Source organism: Papilio machaon, chromosome 25, assembly GCF_912999745.1.
Source record: "Papilio machaon chromosome 25, ilPapMach1.1, whole genome shotgun sequence".
NCBI lineage: Eukaryota > Metazoa > Arthropoda > Insecta > Lepidoptera > Papilionidae > Papilio > Papilio machaon.
Genome location: NC_060010.1, coordinates 5,931,617 through 5,954,423, shown reverse-complemented (window position 1 = coordinate 5,954,423; position 22,807 = coordinate 5,931,617). Strand labels below are relative to the sequence as shown.

Below are 22,807 nucleotides of genomic sequence, written 5' to 3'. Positions count from 1 at the left end.
TCATTTAATGTAAACATCCACGAAAACAATACAAAAATCAAACGATTTGATTAAAAAACCTCAGTAGAATATATAACCGCACTTTACGTCACAACTTACATATTTTTTTTTCACTACAAAAGTTACTGTCTAATGTTGCTACTTGCCAAAAAGACTGGTTGCTAAGGCGTTACAATGTCAAAATTTTTACCTACAATTTATTTTTTTTGGAAAAAAAATTACGACAAATTGTCATCCGCTCGTATATTCTATGTTTATTTATTACATAATATTACGAATGCCAATTTTTTTTTCATTACATCAACAATGTAAACAGTATCACTGTAGACCTTATGTGTCTTTTGGCCGTAAAATATTTAGAGACAGTCCATAGTGTCTTCTTTTATTATCATTGGACAAGCATATTCGTTGTGTTTCGTACCAAATGAATATGAGTAAGGATTCTGAAATGGAAAAAATTAAATATAATCTTCAATAATCTTACTAATATCAATGAGAAAGTTTAGATGTATGTATTTTAGTTTAGATTTGTCAGAAGGTATCACCAGAACGGATTAACAGGCGTAGATGATATTTGGCACAGATATAGAACTCAGGCAGCTAATTAGGCTTTTTTTAATTCCGTGCGGGCGACAGCTAGTTATACATACTTTTCATGAAAGTGCCACGTATATTGCGATCAAGTTATCTGACCCGTTGGACATAGATGACACAATAATACAATGACCAATAAGCGCTCCCTGTCAATATTAAAAATTGTCAAGACCTAGTTGAACTGTAATGTCTTGTCTTTTATATGTGTCATTTTCTGGGACTAAGTAGGTTCTAGGTACAGATTTCCTGACAAGATTAACCGCGATAGCAGCGCCACTCTTGCCAGCCCCGATAAATGGGTCGTATTAAAATCCGCTCTTAAGTTGGTAAGGACATTCATATAAGCTGTCATTGTAAAAAATATATACCTTTTTAGTATTATATAGATTTGGTGGGTAGGCCGCAGGTCCCGGCGTACGCGTCGCCTTGCCCGCGCCCCCCAGCCGCGCGCCCAGCGAGTAGCATGGGTGTCTGGTCGTAGTAACAAGATAACAAATTAATAAATCATGCTCCAAAGTATGATAATCCAGAAGAGAATTCGAATCGAATGGAACCTCACTCTTCAAATTCGGTCAAGTCATAAATGTGCAAAATCAAACTGATATCCATTTGAGATTGAGATCAGTTGGAACCGATAGGAGTAGGTAGTTACTGCCAAATTCTACATGGGTGAATTTTTTTTAAAAAGGAGAAGGGGGCAAACGAACAACGGGCCGCCTATAATTATTTGATCCGACGCCCATGGACATCCGCAACGCCAGAGGAATCGCAGATGCGTTGCCGGTCTTTAAGGAAGGTGATCCCCTTTCAACTAAATCCGCAAGCTGATTGTGCATATCTATGCCTACATGATCGTCTTTTAGACGTCTTTCTTTACAATCTGAGTACCTCGTCTTGTAAATATCGGCATCCTTCTGGTAGTAGACGGCGGGGCCGGGAGACAGCAAGGGCGGCATGACGCCCAGCCGCGCGCCCATCGTGTATGCGGGCCCACCGAATCCGTAACGCGTGTTGTACGTGTTAGGCGCAGGCCCGACTTTTTTCATGCGGTCTTGTGGGCGCGCGCCCATGGAGTAGATGGGCGCTTGCACACCGCGTGGGCACCGCTCTGGCGCATGGGCGCCCGGCCCCGGCGTCCGCAGCAAACTTCGTCCTGGGATCCTGAGTGAAATCAAATGTGAATGGAAGTTGCAAAACAAATTACAGTCAGTTACAGATTTTCAATTAGTTCATTAGTTAATAAGAAGTACACATTATAATTAAATCAAGATAATTTTAATGGATATTAGTGATTTATTATTTTAAACATTTCTACAATTTTTCAATGTTCATTTTAAAATTACTCTTTCTTTCTTTTGATTGAGTCGGTGTAAACAATGCAAAGGTATTTGCACAAACGACAGGTTTGAATAAAATCAGGTGTACTTAACCTGTTTATCTTAAGAGAACAAAATGCTATAGTCAAAATATATGTTATGTAACTACGTTCATACCTGGATCCAAAGGTCCATGCGGGAGTGCTGACGACGCCGTCGCGGGTGACCCTGTCGATGCGGTAGGCGGGGCCGGGGCCGACGGGGCGCATGCGAAACCCCGACGTGCCCGCCAGCGAGAACATCGGGTTCCGGTAACGTGTCGGGTCATGCTGCTGAAACCCGACGCAAGGGGGAAGCGCGTACGCGCCGGGTCCGGGACCTGAACACAAATCAATCAATTCTCCAGTTAGTGGCTAGCCGTGCGACTTCAGCCGCGCGCATCTGCTGCTATTTATGTGAGATTCGAGTAGCATGACGTGCGTTTCGGTTGTATGGCTAGCTCCTCTAGTGAAAAATGGTCGTAACTGTGCAATAGGCAAGTTTTTAACATATTGTATAATCTATAAATAGTCCATATTTTTATTCCTAAAACGCGCTAAAATATGGAGTGAATAAGAAAGGAATTTCTTGGTTGAAAATATGAAAGAGCCTTCTTGCTGTTCTTTATAAATACAGAATTTCTTCTCATAGGCCAATCGCTTCTCCAAACAGTTAATCCTATGGCTATGTATAGGAAATGATATTCCCGTCAGATTATAATCTGACAGACATATCATTTTTGGCATTAGCTAGACACGTAGAATCAAAGGTCGGTGGGGCCATGGGTTTAAATACTGAACTATGGCAAATCTATAAAGATACATTATTCCTGGACTTTCTATACTCTTACCTAAAGGTTTCTTGCAAGTCATTTCGAATTTTGATATATGTGTATAAATTCACTGTAAATTTCACAAAAAATCACTTGAACATAATTTTGGTGCAGCCACGCGGCTTGACGGCCGATAGCAAACAAATGAATTGACAACTACATATTTAATCACTGTATATTTCTTGAGGAGGTTTGATACATTGATATTGCTTAGAGGTTCGTTTTAAGTTATATTAATACCTATACTATGAAAATCGCCTTGAACTAGGGCCGCTTTAACGCCCGGGGCACCAGGCCTTAGGGGTTAAAATAATAGAAAATAATTTGTCTATCGATTTATTTATTTATAGCTTGAACAACAGAACATAATTTACAATTGTAAATATCTAATTACGGTAATTAAATATGTAAATTTTTTGAAGCTGCCGCGCGTGCATGGGGGCGCTAGCGTAGCGGAGTGAGCTCTGCCGCTTCTTCCTCGCTATCGTCGTCAGTAGGTGTCCCAGCGCCCCACTGATAACACAAAACAAATTTAATTTATCTGAAGAAATAGTTTTTACAGTGGTACAGTCCGTAGCAGTATTGTTGCATGTATGGCCTGTACGGCCGGTGCAATACTACGATCACACAGAAGACGGGCGAGGAAGAAACGCATTAATTAGTAAGTAGGGTCGTGTAAGTCTTTCCAAAAATTATAGGCAGATACAATTTACAACAGGTCCATAACCTTAACGGTTTTGCAGACTTAATATTTGGAGTATTTCGTAATGTACAATATTTGACCTGTGGTGAGAGTGGATGTGCGGTGAGGGCTCGGTAGAGTAGCGCGGCGTACAGCAGGTTGGCGACACCGAGCGCCCGCAGCGCCGTCTCGAACCCCACACACCATGACAGTACGCCACCCACCACTGGACCTGTAGCCAAAAACATGATGGCCTTTACAAGTTGTATACGGTTAATAGTTCTTCGGCTTCATTTCTTCTAACGTAATGATATGCGTTTAACATCAAAGATTAAAAAGACAAGACAACAAAGACAGTGTGTAATGACCGAGTGCATAGGCGGCGCTGGCGGCGGCCTGCAGCAGCGCAGCCAGCTGAGGAACGCGACGCGGCCTGCGGGCCAGCAGAGCGGGCGCCAGCGCCGCGTCCGCTGCACCCAAACCTAGCCCAACGCACAGCTGCGGCGTCGCCAGGCCCCACACCTGCCGCATACACACGTCACAATTCACATTTCACTCATAGACACTGCTTCAAGACAGACAGAGAGCAGGAGAGAAACAAGATATTGTAAGGTAATTAGGCAAGCGTTGCACAAGAGCAGGGTGCCAGGTAAGTCTACTACGGGGGAATTCATTGTTTTTTTTTTGCGAAATTGAGAACATTACTGTGGAAAAATAAAGTGATACTTGTCAAAAAGTAAGCATAAAGCATACTAACGGTAGTTGCGTATGGAACTGCTAGTGCTGCCGCGCCGACGGTGACCTGACCCACTAGAGCCACTCGCTCGGCGCCTACCAGCCGCGTCACGCCGCCCAGCGAGCTGGTGGCGATCAGGTAGCCCAGACTATCTGCTTACGAATATCCAAGTGACAATAAGCCATTCTACGTTTTATCCTTTTGCTGTCGGTCAATAACAGTTTACTGAAATTAAAATTACTATCGAAAGTATGAAGGTACACAGAAACGTAGTACAGGAGAAAGGTGGAGGGAGGTAATAAGACGTGTGACCTGGTAGGAAAGCGGCGCCAGTCTGCCAGCGCTCCGGGCGGAACTTTTCCAGCATCCAGAGCGGCAGGCAGGGCTCCAACGCGGCCATCACGCTGGTAGTAAGCAGCACCGCGCCCGCACACTCCAGCGCTCCTCCGCGCCGAGACACCGCCCATATAGACTCCGGTCTGGCTTGGTTGTTGTTGTCCCGGTTACACTGGAGCTGTAGAATGGATTAGAGGAGAGGGCGGAGATCTCTCCAGAAGCATTGGACAACGTTGCTTACTTGATTGAAAGTTTTTGATACAAAGTGGAGCTATTTATTAAAATAGATTAAGTAAAACTTACTTGATATTGGCAATCTTCTCTCAAAAATGCATACTGTAAAACTAAAAATATTACATGTTTGGGTAAGTTAATTATACAAATTCAGAATTCCGTAGAATTTGAGCCAGTAGATTTCACAGTTTGTACGTGTCGTTACACAATGTGATCATCTAGTTGACATTTGAGTTTGACATACCAAAATCCAATAATAACGCGAAGCATATCAGCTGGAAAGGTGCTGCCGGACTCCACAGGAAGTACGCGGAGCCTCCAAAAGGATATCCCACCAAAACACCTGTAAACGGAACTTATGGTTAATATTTCCTGAAGAATGAGCGAGTCTTTGCTTCTCGTAAGGCAACTTACCCAGTGCAACTGCACCAAGGAGCACGGCCACAGCGTTGCAACGCAAGTTTGGTAATGACGCAGCCACGGCCATTCCCGACACGCCGGCCAGAGCCGCGCCCGCACCGTGCACCACGCGGCCTAAACCCGCTGCCAACGCACCGCTGCCGCGACGTGCGCACCACCCGAACACTGCACACGACATATTTTCTTGACCAAGTGATTAATTTCTTGAAACAATTGGTACCACGTAGTGTGCACACCTGCTGCAGCAGCCGCCAGTAGTGCGGTGGCAGCCCGCAGCACAGGCATAGGTCCGCGGCGGGCCACAGCGCACGCGGCTGCCGGCGCCGTCAGCAGCTGCGCAGCCGCCTTGGCGCCCAGCACCGCGCCCACTAGCGCCTGCGAGGCCCCAACACCTGTACAAATTGAGGTTGAATTTTAACCCCAATAACACTTATCTAAATTATGCTAAATTAAGCTATTACCCTCATCCTCATCAGCGGTGGTAATTTTATTCACAGTTGTGTTAAGAAACTTGACAAGTGGAGCGTTGTGGGTGGCCCACAGTGCTAGAGACTCGCCGCGAACCCAGTCCGGGATTATTGGAACTATAAAAAAAATCCTAATTCAAAATTTTGAACGCATTCCAAATTCAAAAAAGTTCCAAACATACCAAGCACTGTCAGGAGAACATTATCAAGGAAGAAGGTAAGATAGACGAGAGCGAATGCTAGTAGGCCGTGCCCAGACGCGCGTTCGTCCAACATGTCGGCGCAAAATGACGCGTCGCCGCAATAACGGATCCACTGCGAATACCGCGCGTCGTCGCCGCGACAAAGAACCCAATACATCTTCAATCAGTAACCAGTCGCGCGTGTGAGCCGGTCCTAATATGATTTTCTGCTACACTCGCTATTTTGTACAGCGATGTTATATTGCAACATTTTCTACTAAACATTTTTGTTACTATATAAAAGTCTGAACGTCGGAGTGCAAATGTCAAGCACTTGACCGGCCGGACCGAAATCTAGACGTTCAGTTTTCGTCATGTACTATGTTTTTCGAATTCCATATAGACATTTCTCTGATATAGAAGTATATAGGAACCAATAGGAGGCCTTGCATTGTCATAAGACCTTACAAATGCCAGAGCTCTACGGTTAGTATAGTAAATTAAAAAAACGCATAAAATTAACATGTAATAAATCATTTCAGTAGCTTTTTGTCGTAATTAATGTAATATATTAAACGGTTTTATTCAGTTAATAAAAAACGCATGAATCTAGATAGTTGCAAAAAATAAAATAGAAAAAGTTTGCGATTTGCCGGCTCGTTACCAAACCTCATTACACGCCTGTTAGCGACACATCTGTTCATCTCCTTTACCCTTGCCTTGCTTACCGCTTCCGTTCAAAGCTTATAAAAAACAGTGCAATTTTATGAGTTTTCGTTTCCCAAGAGAATAAAACACCTCGCCATGTAGAAGAAAACCTACGTTACTAAGTTATTTCTAACTAATAATGGCAACCGCAATATGATGTTTTAAAAAAAACACATAATATATAGGAGTCTAAACATGTATAAGTCCAAAAAATTGGACTACTCAGGGACTGGGATACTCATGACAGGGTTATTAAATTTCTGGTCAGGCTATAAAGATTTTTAAAAAATACTAAGCTAACTTCTATTTTATTATTTCCAATATATGAAGTTGGGATTAAGGTTTTGGAAAGCAAGCATGGTAGTAGTGATATTTGTAACCATCTGAGAGTAAACTGATCAGATGAACAATGTTCTCTACGTTTCATTTAATTTGGGGTTTGAGTTTCTGGTACGCCTGTAGTTACAAAAAAGTATTCAATTCAATAATGTTTGGCAAATCATCATCTCCCTGGGATTTTCCGGCACACAAGGTTTTATAAACCTTAAAGATTTGGCTAAGTTTTTTGGCCACCTGCCTGCTTGACGTCATCCCAAGTTGGGAGGAATATCTTAAAATTAAATATAATATAAATTAAATAATTCAAAATATCTTCTAAAACACACCAAAATACTTTTTAAATCTTTTAGCTTAATCATAAAACGGAACGCAAAAGCCGTTAATTGTCACTGTCATACAAAATGTAAATCCAATCCAATTCATGCATGCGTCAATGTCAAATTAGTCGACTTGAAGATCGTAAAGTGGTGGTGGTGTTGCTTGAATTTTATTAACGTTGCCTGATGAATGTCGTGTCTTTAGTGCTACATGTGATGTAGAAGCATCAGGCTAAAAATAGGTTTACTTAGTGTCCTTACTTAGTGCCCAATTCGTCAATATACCAGAAAGTACGCTGACTGTAATCAAAACTCTTCCTGTGCCCCCCACAAATTCCGCCCCATTCTCCCTTCTCGTTATGGTAAGTTCATAATTTTTGATATCATTCGAGTATTCAACGTAACAATAAATATTACACCAGATGATCAAATCTTTTGGATACGTTTTATTGTATTACTTACGTTATTTTATGTTTAATTATTTTAATTGCTTATAATTTCACGAATCTTACATAAACAGTTAAATAACGAACAAGTTTTGCTATATTAACATGTTTTTACAATCTTTTATATCAGAGTTTCTTGAATTCATTAATTAAAAAGGGAAACATAAAATATATTCTATAGACAATTTTTTTACATTATTTATCTCGCTTTAACTATGAGTAAAGTAGAATAAGAAAGATGTATGATTTTTTATAACTAAGACAACTACAATTGTGACCAAAAACTACAGTTTTTTTCTTCTTTATTTTTTTTAATTCTATTTATTTTGTTACTTTTTGAACTCTGTTTTCCTATAGACATGCTTTAACAGTGTTGATTATATTTTTGTATGGTAGCAGTTATTGTAGCAGATTATTTATTTGTGACATTGTTAGTTAGTTTTAAAAAATTCACATAAATTGTATAATTATAAGCTTACTGTTTCTATCTGTTGTTCATTATATATCATACAATGTAATTTGTTATTTTTACAATCACAGATTAAAAAAAATTAAGCTCAAAGTGATTAAAACAGAATTGGGTTGTTCTCTTCTTTAGACTATATGAAATAGGTGAATTTCAAATTAGTTTTACTATATTTAGTATGTACATCTCAGCACAAGCAAATCACCACAACTTGGATTTAAACATTTTCTAACTTGTCTAGAACTTACAATTATAACTTTGTGTATAATATTTTTAACTTGACAGTTCACTACGGACAATGTGATTTCATGTCATTGAAGAAAATAGATATATTTATTGGGTACATTCATCATCTCCCAGGCCTTTTCCCATGGCCTTTTTCATGTGGGGTCGGCACATAAGGTTTTTATAAATCTTAAAGTTTTGGCTTAAGTTGTTATGGATGACTACCTGCCTGTCAACAAACCTTCTTTCTATTTATTTGGTACATGAAAAAAAGTATAGACTTAATTCTCAAAATTAAAGATGCACCAAAGATATGGTTTATGCTGATTTTAGGTGGAAGACAGCTGTTGATAAAATATCTATGATATTTGATATATTTTACTAATTTGTTGACTGTCCATACACATGCATTACAATATGTTACCATTCCTTGCAATCGTTTTGACAAAAAAGCAAATATATACAGTTAAACCTGTTTAAGAGAGAAGCCTCTATAAGCGAGAGTCGTGGATCGGTTCCAACCAACAACCTCCGAAAGCGAAAAAATAAAGTGTTCTCTAGGACTCTCGCTTATTCAGGTTTGTTAGTATATATGTTTAATACAATTGATTTGGTTGTGTAAACTTATGATTGACAAAATGTTTAATTTTTGCATTACAAACATATTGTGACTCAGTTGGTTTAAGTGCAATGTATTATTGATAGGGTTGTCAAAGTAACTTCTTTGTAATTTTTTCTTTGAATACTAGGCTATATATTATGTGACCTGTGTGCATATGATAAGTATAAATTTAGTCAAACTAGGATAGGCGAGAAACTACAAGCGAGAGTCATTGTCTGGTTCTGATGGGCGACCTTCATAAGAGAAAAATATCGTGGTCCCTTCGACTCCTATATTTATAGAATATTTATTTAAAGTCATGCTTTAATTTATAGATAAAAAAAATGGAATACAGGAACTCGGTTGATAAAAATGGCGATATTATCTCGTAATAAGGAAAAAACCACAACTAGTAACCTAGTAAGAGATGTAAGGAGAAGTTATACACAAATTGCTAGGATATGAAAAAATACATACTACTTTAGTAGTTTAGTGTCAACCTTACATCTAAGATGTAATTACGAGAAGTAGCGCCGTGCGTGTCGGTTGTAGGCACACAGCACACTCGCCTGCTTACGAAGGTCGTCGCCAGATTGACGTATTTATTTAATACTTATCATTCAATTTCATAATATGTGTTGAAACACATGACATTTCTTGTTAAAATATCATCAGACAATAGTCAAATAAGTCTGGTAAAGAAGTGGCAGAAAGACAACTTTTGCACGTGTTTAAAAAAGCAAGTTGCAGCGTGTGTGCGCGACAGTGGCGCTACAGGTCATTTTATAATATGAAACTGAACTGAACGGACGTACGCGTATTGTTCTCTCATAAATTCATGTAAAACTGTTTTATCAGCACACACAAATACATTGGTTAAGTTAACAAATTACCATCAAATATTCCTACTGCATCCCTTATGTGGTGTAATAAAAAAAACATCGCAAATCATCTGATTACTAATATAATACATAACAGGCATAATAATGTTTAACTATGGATTATTTATTGAGACCTCGTCTGCTGTAGATGTTTTCGCAAATAAACAAAGTCAATATTTGCCATGAACGGTTGAAAAGTAGGACAAGAAGATCGCAATTCATCTTTGACTTGACAAATAAATATCGAGGTATCTCGTATATTTGTACGACTAGCGTCTATATTTATATAGATTGACAAATACAATAATATTAGCAGATATATGAGCATATATAAATATTACATACATAGATATTTGACATCCTTCAATCGCCATTTTACTTCTTATCTAATATTATAAATGCGAAAGTTTAGATGGATGGTTGTTTGAAGGTATCTCCGGAACGGATCTACGGATTTTGATGAAATTTGTTCTACATCTGCGCCATTACGTTATTTTGTTTATCACTTCGGCGCAGACGGAGTTGCGGGCGACAGCTGGTTTTTTTTTATAAATATTCTCAACAGATTTAAATTTCTCTGCCATTCAGGAAATGTTTCTTAAGTTTTATTACTCAAATAAGAAGATTAAAGTTAGCTAATTGATAATTAATACATATGTAGTTTCAATTACATTCGAGAATAAAAGTGAATTATGTATTGTTTAGACATGTTATGTATAACTTAATGTGGCATTGTGAATGTTTGTACGAGTCTAGTGTTGTGTATAGACTTGTGTCAACTCTCACGTTCACAGAATTATTTCTATGTGAAACAAGTTTGTACATAAAGGTGTTAAAAGGGTGGATATTCTCAGCTGCGGTTCCCAGCGGATATTGATAATAACTGGAAAAGCAGCTCATACTCGGCTCCTTTATTTCTACCTATATTTCGTTTTGATTCAAACCGAAGAATTTTCACCATAGACAAATTGCAAATGTTTCACAATTCAACTACTAATTACGAAATGAAATGAAATTTGAAATTGGTTCACAGATGGTATTGAATGGAATTTGAAGTAACTTTGTTAACCTAATTTCTTCAATCGATTGAAATGAGATTAAAAGGTTACATATTGCAATGACACAAGGTGTTTTCGTTATCAAACATGTCAAACACTTGTGTCATTTTCCGTCAGACAAGTCAGCCACCGAAGTTCGCGTCGGACACATCGTCCGGTTGGTTTAATTGCGTTGTGACGAGGTAACGGAACAATGACATGCGACACGCGAGATCATTGTTTATGTCCGGTGTCGTGTGTCAGACAACGCTCTGTCTCGCAACATTGAAGTGTAAACGGTCACAGATACAGCTGAAACGCATGGTAAAAAGCGAAGATATCAGGTTATTTATTTAAAGAAAGACGAGATTTATAATTAAAGGTTGTTCAACTTGGGAGTTGGCACTTATAACAATAAAAAAGGGTTGGTATACAATTTATTCTGAAGCTTTTTGCTTATAATTATTGGTAATTTTCAAACAAGGTAAGCAACGGTTTGAGCGACATTGGATTAGTGTTTTATTACCGCGCTGCTGCCTTATACACTAACTGCACTAATATAACTCAATTCCGGTTTAAAACGTGCTGGCAGTTAATGAAATAACAGTACAAAGATGTGTCTTGAATACTCAAGCGATCGTACGTCTATTGGAACAAAAAACTATTTTTTATAAAAAGGTTTAACTCGTAACCGGCATTTCAATGTCACATATCTCGTGTGAAGGACTCGTCTATATAAGGCCTAGGACTGACTAGGGTTGACACGCTATGGGTTTTCCATTGATGTCTTCTCAAACTAGGTTCAATGAAGCAATTCACTAGATGTTTGCATCCCCTAAAGATGAAAGTAGTAATTTTTGGTTTGTTTCTTCGACAATAGTTGGGCCATTCATTAAAATTGACAGCCCTAGAAACAACCTGCCGTACTTGAAGACAGATGGACTTCTCTATAAATAGATGGGATGTTTTATTAATAACATGAAATGTGTTTGTGCTTTTAGGTTCCAGTTTATATAACTTTGGTAATTGTTTTCCAAAATTCAACGTTTTTTTGTCATCTGTGTATCCTGCTCTTTGCCGTCTAGGTTTATCTTTATCTCTTTTTTACACATACAATCTCAGATGAAGAATTATATAGATATGACACCCGCGCGCGTTCACCCGTAAGGGACAGATAGAGAGTACTATAGACTATACATATATATATGTAAAAGGATTGGGGTTACCAGTTATTTGTTATTGTCCCGAAAATGAATAATTACGATATAATTTAATATATACCAATTTATATATTCCCAATTATATTGTAATTAATAAATGAAATAAATATAAAAAACAATGCGTAATTTTTGTTTATGTGACTAAGATTAGGTAAACAGATTTTTTAGTAATACTTAGTCAATATGTATGTACTTAGTATGTTTAATATAAAATAATTGAAACAAGTTTATTCATTATGTGACCATTTATATACCAAAATGAACTTAACAAAACATAGATTCTTATGACACTAAAGTTTATTCAAAATGACCTCCGTGATTTTGAATACAGGCCTTCAATCTCCGCGGCCAGTTGTCTATCGCAGCACGAACGAGGTCCATGTCAATATCGGCGGCTGCCTTAATCAAGGATGTCTTGAGTGACTCCAAAAAAAAGAATTTCCCGATATTTTTTTCCCGCGTACCGCTTCAACAAAGCGCGGCATCTCTTCAGTCTTAGGTCCATTAGACCAGCATTCAAACGATGTCCTGTTTTTCTTCGATATGCACGAAGCCCTAAGTCTTCTTAAAAAGCTACAAAAAACATACCAATATTAAAGTCATATAATTTTAAATTATTCTGTATATCATTACAGTGAACACTATATGTAAAACTTCTTCTTCTTCTTGAGGTGCCTCTCCGACTAGCGAAGGTTGGCGGTCAGTTCTCCATATTTCTGTTTATTCCTTGCGAGGCGAAACAGTTGGGCGGCACTCGCAATTCCAGTCCACTCTCTGATGTTGCGTAACCACGATTTCTTCCGACGGCCAACACTCCTTTTGCCGGCAACTTTTCCCATCAAGATAAGTTGGAGGAGATCATATCTATCGTGCCTGAGCACGTGTCCGAGATAGGATACTTTTCTCATCTTGACGGTCTGCAAAAGTTCCCTTTTTTGGTGGACTCGTCGCAGAACCTCCTCGTTTGTCACTCTTTGAGTCCAGCTTATGGCCAACATGCGTCTATATGCCCACATCTCGAACGCTTCTATACGTTTCCTGAGATCTTCTTTTATTGTCCAAGCCTCGCATCCGTATAGAAGGATGGGCCAGATGTAACATTTTAGAAGGCGGACACGCAAATGTATTCCAAGGTTACGGGAGCAAAAAATTTTGCGCATTTTTTGGAATGCATTGCGTGCTACTTCGATACGTGTCTTGATTTCCTGGTCGCTTTCCCAGTTTTCATTTAGCCACGTACCCAAGTATTTATATTGACGCACCCTCTCTATGTAAAACTACTTAATATTTAACTACATATTTTGATTGTACTTTCTAAGAAATTAAGTAACCGATTTCGATAAAATTTACATGGGACAAATTAAAAAATATACTATAAATCAACGGGATAAGAAAGTATCAATAAAAAACACAGCATATACCAGAATTAAAAACTACTCATTTTGAAATCTGTTGAAAATAGTATAAAAAATGTGAATTGTTTCATTTATATACATTACAAATACTATACTTTATTTCCCCTAAATTCAGGGTAATTTTTACAACAAGATGGTGGTATTATTTTTACGGGTAATAACCAACCAATTTGAAAAGAAGTTTAATATGGCCGCTTGTTTCCCAGATATACAGTATATTATTTGACACAAATGACATCTGCGTTTGGGCGCATAATGTTCGAAAAATACGATTTTATTTTAGCTGATTTTACACGTATTTTAACATATTAGTTATTACAAAGACTGTAAAGAACAATTAGTTTGTATTTTCTTCCTTATTTTGTATGAATACATTTGAATAGGTGCGTAGTTACAGTACTTACGAGTGAAAGGTTATGTTTTCCTCTTTTCGCTCACTACGGCTTTTACATCCAACAATATAGCAGTATACCATGTTTTATAAACTTTACCTAACTAAAACTGAAATATCAAAATATTTTTACACAATTACAGCCACTAAGTACTCACAATTTTCGAAAAATAACACGAATGTCAAACTTTGCTAGGGACAACCTAGGTTGTTTGTAGGGGACAACCTTTGTTCCAAACAAAGCCCAAACCCTGGTACGCAGAAAGGGACAGAAGATAGTTATCCCTGTCTTTGTCACGTCACAGGAATTGGGTATAACTGTATCTCTCTCACTCACGGTATTATTATTACCGTGTCATAGACTTGCATACAATACATCGTTCCTTCTCTTTCAATAACGTACTGTCATAGAGTAATTAATCGTAGACTAACTAAACATAGTATATACCTACAACCGGTTAGATATAGACAATTTAATTAGAAAAGCATCCGAGTTCTATTATTATATAATAAAGGTTAATTGCTTAGCATGGCGCGACCGGCGTGCAATTGTAGCCATTGTCTATAGCCTAATATATACACGACCGGACTGATTAAGTGATACTTTGTTACATTTTAGTATCACACTTGCATTGGATCTAAGCAAAACTGATCTAAGATTATTCTTTTATTATCAAAAACTAAGGTACTCTTACTGGTTTAAAAATAGAAAGTTTATACTACTATGGATTCATTTTACGCTTTCATTTTTCATTCACCAGGCTCGCATAACTGTCTACGGGTAATCATTTTTTCATAATTATCTACTTTCGTTGCTTCCAAAGTATAACCCGTTCGCATGTGTTACTTTTAAATTTAGGAAGCAAATGTTATTGCTACCTACTCTGCTCTGGTCTTAATACGTATATCCCGGACCTAAGAATATATGTTCGTCTGTTTGTCGATACTTGATCGAGTGCGGCTGTGAACTGTCGACAGGTGCGGTGACCGGTCAACAACGCGGTTCCCACGCGTCCAACGCACGTTGCACGCCTAAAACCAGCATTCATACGAATAACAGTGCGTCTCTCTATCTCTTTCCGATCGTATGCGATCACGCGAGACGGGACATGACGTGTGTATGCGTGACATTGCCCTCCCCCCACGTTGGACACATACCCCCTCCCCCCTTATGCTAGTTTAACACGAGGGTAGAACAGTGAAGCGAAGAATTAATATTTAGATAGTGTAATTTTGTTATTTTTTGAAGGCACGCTTACTACAAAAGGAGTGCTGTTCTACTCCACCTGTGCGTACTACTGTATTGTCCAACTGCTCTGTCTCACTATTTTCCAATCGTGCGAAACTAGCTTTAGCTTTTGAAGGCTCATTCGGTCTATCCCTCCTCCCCTTTTCTGTAGGTTGCCCCTTCCCCGCTCCCCGGGGCCTTGAGGGCCTTGACCCTGCGCTAGCGCACGGCGCGCCGCTACAAAAAGCTCAGACGCGTCGCCCGCATGGAAGTTACGTATTGAATTATGCTCTGCTTCTAGAAATATCTGTGTTCATTCAATGATGTCTTATTACAGATAATATTAAATAACGTTTTTAATTTTATTTTTTACCCACGTTTTATGTAATTTTTATCATAATATGCATCTCATTCTTCATCGATTGGTTTATTTTCTTAATTGGCATCTATATTATAAAGAGGGATGATTTGATTGTTTGTTTGTTTGCATTGAATAGACTCCGAAACTACTGAACCAATAGAGAAATTCTTTCACTGTTGATAATTTACAATATCCCCGAGTGACGTTGCGTATATGTTTTACTAGTTTGTTTTATAATTCCGTACAGACGAAGTCGCGGACAATTTCTAGTGTTTTATAATATCTGTTCTGTCTTGTAGCGGGTTTTTACAACAAGCTGTGTTTAGGAATTTTGCAGGAAGTTGAGTCATTTAATACCTAAGTTAATTGCTATGTCCGTCGGGTTGTTCATCTTTTACACTGAGTCATACAGTCCTCAGACAATGTTATTATAAAAGGTCGGATGTAAAACATTATTGTTATCTTTGAATCGTCCTGTATTTTTGTTCGCGTTAAGAGTTTACTAGAAGGTTAATATAACTATATATGATCCAATTCAAATAACCATAGACAAGTTGCCCATTGCTTTAAAACTCGACAATTTTTAAGCAGGTAATCTAATGTTAGGTAGAAGTGTAGGTCGAAGACGAACATCCTGGCTTAAAAACTTGCGCCAGGGAAAGAGTACCCGTTCGCTCTTCAGAGCCGCGGTGTCAAGGGTACAAGTTGCCTTAATGATAGCTGACCTTCGAAAGAAGATGGAACTGTAAGAAGAAGAAGAAGAAGAATCTTATGTTACATTTAAGTTTATTTTCTAACATAATTTTTATAAAGAAAAAATATAGTATGATTAGAGGGAATATTACTTCGATGTGAAAATACCGCTGACAAAGTTAATTCCAGTATGTATTTGTGTGATTTTACATTTGTTGAATGTTAAACGTTGTAATGTGTATGGAATTTAAAGTTTATTGATATACTAGCTGGCGACCGCGACTCCGTACACGCGGAGGAAAATAAAAACTTAATTAATATTTATAATATTTAAAATGATTCGAGTTTAGATGGATGGATGTTTTTTAGAAGATATCTCAAAAACAGTTCCTCAAACAGATCTTAATGAAATTTGTCACAGATGTAGAACATAGTTTGGAAGAACATATAGGCTACTTATTAAGTGATTTTTTTATTCAGCGCAGACGAAGTCGCGGGCGACAGCTAGTTTATAGTATTAGTAAGATAGCTTTACACTTTTCCTTGTCATTTTACCTAGTTGTAAGTGACTAAAATACTTCTAAAATGTGTACTATGTACAGGGTCATATAGTTTGGACAATAGTCCGTTAGTTTGTTATTTATACATTAAAATAAAATAGTTGAGGCTCAGAACTTTTCCGCTCTAAAAAATTTACATTTTATATAGATGATGTAAAACCAAACTATGTCTTTGAGCAGAAAATGTCACTGTCACAATCGAAATCATTTGTAATTTAAATTTGGAACTCGACAAAATTTCCAAATTGTGAAAGATTTTTTTTTGTAATATATATTTTTGGCCAGTTATCCACGACCAATGTACATTGTATATATGTATGTATGTATGTATGTATCGCACTTGCCCACAGCCATTGTTATTTGTTACCAATAAACAATGATGTCCACATCGATAACTTGTACACTTGATATCGACTTTATCTTATAAATAAGAAGTCACTATTGTCGACAAAATGTCGTCACATTGTCTAACACTAAGGATATATACATCGTGCTTAACAATTGCACCATAGATAATCCTCATAACCACAAGGTCTATGATGTCAGGTGATTAAAAAATCGTGAATCTATGGTTTTGTGTGTTGTATGACGAAGGTTAATTGGCAGATCGTGCTGTATCGCTTGACATGTCGTGTTTTAAAACTTGGGTGTTAATCCTTGAAGCTTTATGATGAAACAATTTGTGAGTTTTGACTGTCGTGCCACTTGTATTGATACATATTGTCATTTCTCACATTCTGTTTGAAAAGACAGAGACAACATGTGTGTACAAGTACTCGAACCTGGATAAGTGAGAGTCCAAGGAACCTCGACATTTTTCTCGCTTTTAAAGTTAGCCGAGTTCTCGCTTATCCAGGTTCAATTGTATAAGTGCAGACAAACCCTACAGTAACTTAAAGCATTGAGATTGAAACTTTATTACGGCTAGTGTTTAGCTGCGAGCGCGTGTCGAATCGAGGGCTTCCTACATTATGAAATCGGTAAAAAGCAAGCAAATAGTAAAGATCTAAACTTTGACATTTATATTTTTACATCCACAATAGAACTATTGGGCCACGAAATCAGAGTTACAACATCGTTGATCCAACATAATAAAATAAACATCTGATACTGTCAATGACATTAGGAATAAAGTGTTAATTGAGATGTGAATTACTTGTATAGAAACATTTCAAAATATCAGCAACACACAATGGCCAAATGTTGGCCAAGTGACAAATAATATGACAAACATTTGCTGACACAATCACGTTTTGTGCTGGCCACACACGTTAGGTTTTGCGGTTTAGATTTGCAAAAATAACCAAGTATCCTAGTACTCGTAGCCAGGATTATACTCTATTTCCTACGAAGTTTACGCACAGTATGTACTACTCTTTCATGTATCTCTGTCAGCCGTCATATCTGAATTTACTTCCTTTTTACGCATATCCTCTTTCACACAATCCATCCATACTTTATTCGGTATTCTATCTTTGTAGTCATCCACATTCGAAATTATTGTACACACTTAACTGTGCAGTTTTGGTACACAAAAGTAGGGTTTGTCTAAACGTTATGTATGTATGGTTAAATTACTATGTATGGTTATTTTATCTTCAAATATTGCATTTCATACAACGTGTTGAATGATCATATTTTCGTGACCGCCATGTGGCGCTCGGGTGACCAACATATTTCAAGGACATTCCCCATTTATTTCCCGGAACTGATAAACTTTGAATAAAGCAGGAAAGATTTGTTTTAAAAATACTATAGACGTAATTTTATTAAATATTTTGAAAGTAGTAATGTATACAACATTTATGTTTGTATGTATGTAAGTTCTTATGTAACTCGTAGCCGAAACGACTGAACTGACCACTTAACTGATTTTCGTATTTGATTCGTATTCCTACGTAGTACATTAAGTTTTGCTTTTTCGTTTTTTTTAAATTAATCACTAGTGTTAACAATTATCTACAACTTTTAAATGTTTTTTTTTATAATATTTAGCTTGTTGTAGTGTCACAGTGGTATTTCGCATACATCGTAACGTGTAGTACTTTTTTATATACTCGTACAGGGGACGCGTGTTTTCGATTGAGATAATAGTTTTACATTGTTCGGAAAGTGTCGTTTCTAATAGCGAAACGTGGTTACAAACATATAGCTGTCTCTTTTAATTTTAAAGCGAATTACGGAGATGATAATATGTTCTAACATAAGTTGATATTTCTGCAGAAATATGATCTACGTAAAAAAATCATTCTACTTAATTAAAATATTTACGAGTTTCCGGAAATAGACGACGTGTATCGTGACGTCATTACTGTGTTGACAAAATAAATTGAATAAACTTAAGCCTTAATTTATTGTAATTTCATTTTTAGTTGTTGTTATTCCAAATATCTTTGCAAAGCGTTACGCCTCCAAGTAACACTCAGACTCATTCTACAGGGAGTCTCTTTGAAAAGAAGCTAGTATTCTTTCTCTTTTTAGCAAAATCGGTGCAACTGCAACTTCCCTACTTTACTTCCTTCTTCCTTAAAAAGTCAAGTATTATCAATATTGTGTTTCTAATCAAGTGTAGCTACAATAGTGTTGTATTGTGATCCGGCTGGTCATCGTAGCGCGAAGGTCTGGGTTTGAGGACGTGTGCCTGTTGCGGTCACCGGTCACCGCTCACCTTGACACTTTTGTTGTTCTTCTTCATTGATTGCTTGCTATGTCACGTCAATGTAGACGGAAATCACCACTATCGAAGATAAGGGCAATAAGTAGTAAAAAACAAACAAAACGTTCCGATTCAGCCTTTCGATTTGTATGTATCTGTCGATGCAGACGAGAGCAGACGTGTAGACGTGTCTTGGGAGACAAAGTCCTGCGCAATACATTGTTATGCGCAATGCGTCTATCATAACATTCTTGCGTTGCGTCGGTAAAATGTGAATGTCCTATCCTCTGTAAACGCTACCAGAATTATATTAATTTGGATTGTAAATTAGTACATTTATATTGCAATTTACCAGACGATTTTATTCTTTTGCAGAGTTTGGGCTGATCGTTATCAATGGGCGTGCTGGGCGCGGCGGGGGGCATGCGGCGCGCACACGCCGCCGCGCTGACCGCGCTCGCCGCCCTGCTGCTGCTGCTGCTGGCCCGCCACGCGCCCGCACCGCCGCCGCGCCGTCCGCGCCCTCTGCATCTCCCACCCGCGCCGCACGTCACGCCTCCCGCCGCGCCCGCAGCGTCCCTCGCCCACAACACCACCACACACGCGCCCACGCCGGCGCCCACACCGGCGCCGCCGCCCCGCGACCCCCGCATCATCCTCACCCGCGACGTGTATGTAGCGGGACACGAGCGGCCGCACCCCGAGCTGTGCCCCGCGCTGGGCGCGCGCCTTCAGTTGCTCGTGCTCGTCACCTCGGCGCCCTCGCACGCCAGCGCGCGGGACGCCGTGCGCCTCACCTGGGGACACTACGCCTCCCGGAGCGACGTCGCCCTCGCCTTCGTGCTGGGCGCGCCGCCCGCCGCGTTACGACCCGCCATAGACGCCGAGGACTCGCTGTACGGCGACCTCATCGTCGGCAGATCCATAGACTCGTACTCGAATCTGACTCTGAAGACGTTGTCGATGCTGGAGTGGGCGGACACGTACTGCCCGCGCGCGCCGCGTCTGCTCAAGACCGACGACGACATGTTCATCAACGTGCCGCGCCTGCTCAAGTTCGCCACCGCCCCCAACAGGGTCAACGCCACCAAGACCATCTGGGGCAAGGTCGTCAAGAAGTCGCTGCCGAAGCGCACCACCAAGTCAAAGTACTACGTGTCGCCGCTGCAGTTCCCCGGCAAGGTGACCGCGCCGATCTATGTTGTCGACCATCAGAATATTGAGTGAAACCGAGGTGTTTATTGTATACATGTATGTCCGGCAGGTGTTCCCCGACTTCGCGACGGGTCCCGCGTACCTGGTGTCGGGGGACGCGATACGCACACTGCTGGGTGCCGCGGGAGGCGAGCGCTACTTGCGGCTGGAGGACGTGTTCGTGACGGGCGTGTTGGCGGCGCGGCTGAAGATATCGCGCGTGCACTCCGCGGAGTTCTACAACCGCAAGGTGGCGCCGCACCCGTGTGCGGTGCAGCGCGGCATCGCCATACACATGGTGCGATACCACGAGCAGTTCGATCTCTGGAGGAAACTTCTAGACGGTAAGACCAAGTGTGCCAGCTAGCGGTCACTCGCATAGCTGACCACCCGATCGATATTCTATCCTTACTTTGTATGAAACGAAGTACAGATTATTCGAATGCCCTCTAAATAGATTAAAGTTTCTATTGAAATGATTTCGGCCGTAAAATGAGATTTATCGATCGACTTGTATCTCAATTCTTATAGGTGTTAAGTAAAGATGGTATAAAAATATACATATTTAAAACTTTAGTAAATACTCTCGAATATAAAATGCTCCGTTTAATGACATATATAAAAAAAGATTAATATATTTTTTACCACTTTTTTTTAGATTTTTTTACAACGTTAATTGTCTATGGTCTAAATTACACTGACAGCTGTCACTGTCCAGTACGTTATGGTTTTTACCGCGAAATGATTTTTGTTTACTAACATTAAATTTTTTCTGTGATAATTCCATACGTCTTTAATAATTATAAATTTTATTCTATTCAAAAATTCGATTTTACCTGCATTTAAATATAACAATGTTTTTTATAAAATAATAAAAAGACCAGCTCGATTTTATATTTTAGTGTTATGTTTGTAAGTAGCGGAAAAAAAGAATCTCATATACAGGGTGTCCCAAAAGGTTACGTACATATGAAGGGGGGTGATAGGGGTGGTCACAAGGGTCACCAGAAAAATAAAATAAAAATTCCCCTCTGGGTATTAAAAAAAATAAATGGCATTTTGTAAAAACTAAAAATTTTACACCTTGTGGGGCGATTTTGCTACCGATGACCTACAAATATTGCTATATTTAAAAAAAAAAGCTGTTATGTTATCGTCAATAACCCTTTATCAATATGAAATAAAAAAAACAATACATATCTAACAAAGATTTTAAAGAAAATTAAGTTCTTGTCCAGTCAAGGACTTAGTAATTACGATTTCACTCAACTTCCTCCAAGTGTACTGAAAAAAAAATGTACTATGCAACTCCGGCGAGTAACTTAAAAAGTTAGGTAATTTCATTGCAATTCCAAAATGGTATAACACTTACTTAAAAAATTCATACTAGGACATTTAAAAATATTTTTTGGGAACAATACCCCTTCAAAACAAAACATACCAATAAAGCAATAGTCTCAAATTCGTACGCAAATACATTTTTAAATGTCTATTCTGTTCCTTAAAACTTAAAAAGATATGTAGGTAATTGTATGGTATTGCAATGGTTTTCAATTAAACACAAAAATTAACCAAAATTATAATTATTTATTCAAATAAAATGCTCGAAATGTCTACCACCAACATAAATACACGCCCTACATCGTTTTAAAAATGAGCGGGAGATATGACGAACAAATCTTCTATTATTAATTGATTCCGCGGCCTCTGTGATCCTCGCCCTCAAGTCAGCCAAGTCCCTGATGGGTTTTCCATAAACTTTTTCTTTTATAGCACCCCAGTAAAAGAAGTCTAACGGGTTTAAATCCGGTGAACGAGCTGGCCACGCTATAGCACCGGCCCTTCCCATCCACCTACCAGGGTATTCTTCGTCTAGGAAATCCCTTATAGGACGTGCATAATATGCTGGGCACCCATCATGCTGGAACCACATATTCCTGACTGTTTCTAGCGGCACATCTTCCAATAGATTTGGTAGTTGGTTTTGTAAGAAGTGTAAGTACGCCTCGCCAGTCCTCAGGTATCAAATCTATTGGAAGATGTGCCGCTAGAAACAGTCAGGAATAAGTGGTTCCAGCATGATGGGTGCCCAGCATATTATGCACGTCCTGTAAGGGATTTCCTAGACGAAGAATACCCTGGTAGGTGGATGGGAAGGGCCGGTGCTATAGCGTGGCCAGCTCGTTCACCGGATTTAAACCCGTTAGACTTCTTTTACTGGGGTGCTATAA

General features: G+C 38.9%; 3 protein-coding genes across 3 annotated transcripts; 1 reads left to right on the top strand and 2 right to left on the bottom strand.

The window, feature by feature from the left end:
• Window positions 1–100: 100 nt before the first annotated feature.
• On the bottom strand, window positions 101–2,821 carry LOC106717142 (outer dense fiber protein 3). The gene is made up of 5 exons (XM_014510905.2): window positions 2,800–2,821; window positions 2,088–2,289; window positions 1,483–1,755; window positions 963–1,065; window positions 101–443 (listed from the first exon to the last, which is right to left on the bottom strand). The coding sequence occupies exons 1-5, from the start codon at window positions 2,819–2,821 to the stop codon at window positions 357–359; spliced, it is 687 nt and encodes a 228-aa protein (XP_014366391.2). The 3' UTR covers window positions 101–356.
• Window positions 2,822–3,205: 384 nt separating this feature from the next.
• Window positions 3,206–5,952, bottom strand: LOC106715492 (synaptic vesicular amine transporter). Its single transcript, XM_045684290.1, has 11 exons — window positions 5,839–5,952; window positions 5,651–5,773; window positions 5,426–5,581; window positions 5,184–5,354; window positions 5,014–5,112; window positions 4,839–4,879; window positions 4,512–4,713; window positions 4,221–4,351; window positions 3,832–3,985; window positions 3,565–3,695; window positions 3,206–3,294 (listed from the first exon to the last, which is right to left on the bottom strand). Exons 1-11 carry the CDS (start codon window positions 5,930–5,932, stop codon window positions 3,226–3,228), a joined length of 1,371 nt encoding a protein of 456 aa, XP_045540246.1. The 5' UTR covers window positions 5,933–5,952; the 3' UTR covers window positions 3,206–3,225.
• A 1,506-nt stretch (window positions 5,953–7,458) lies between these two features.
• On the top strand, window positions 7,459–21,183 carry LOC106714305 (beta-1,3-galactosyltransferase 5-like). The gene is made up of 3 exons (XM_045684262.1): window positions 7,459–7,564; window positions 19,758–20,564; window positions 20,647–21,183. The coding sequence occupies exons 2-3, from the start codon at window positions 19,779–19,781 to the stop codon at window positions 20,941–20,943; spliced, it is 1,083 nt and encodes a 360-aa protein (XP_045540218.1). The 5' UTR covers window positions 7,459–7,564; window positions 19,758–19,778; the 3' UTR covers window positions 20,944–21,183.
• The last annotated feature ends 1,624 nt before the right edge of the window (window positions 21,184–22,807 follow it).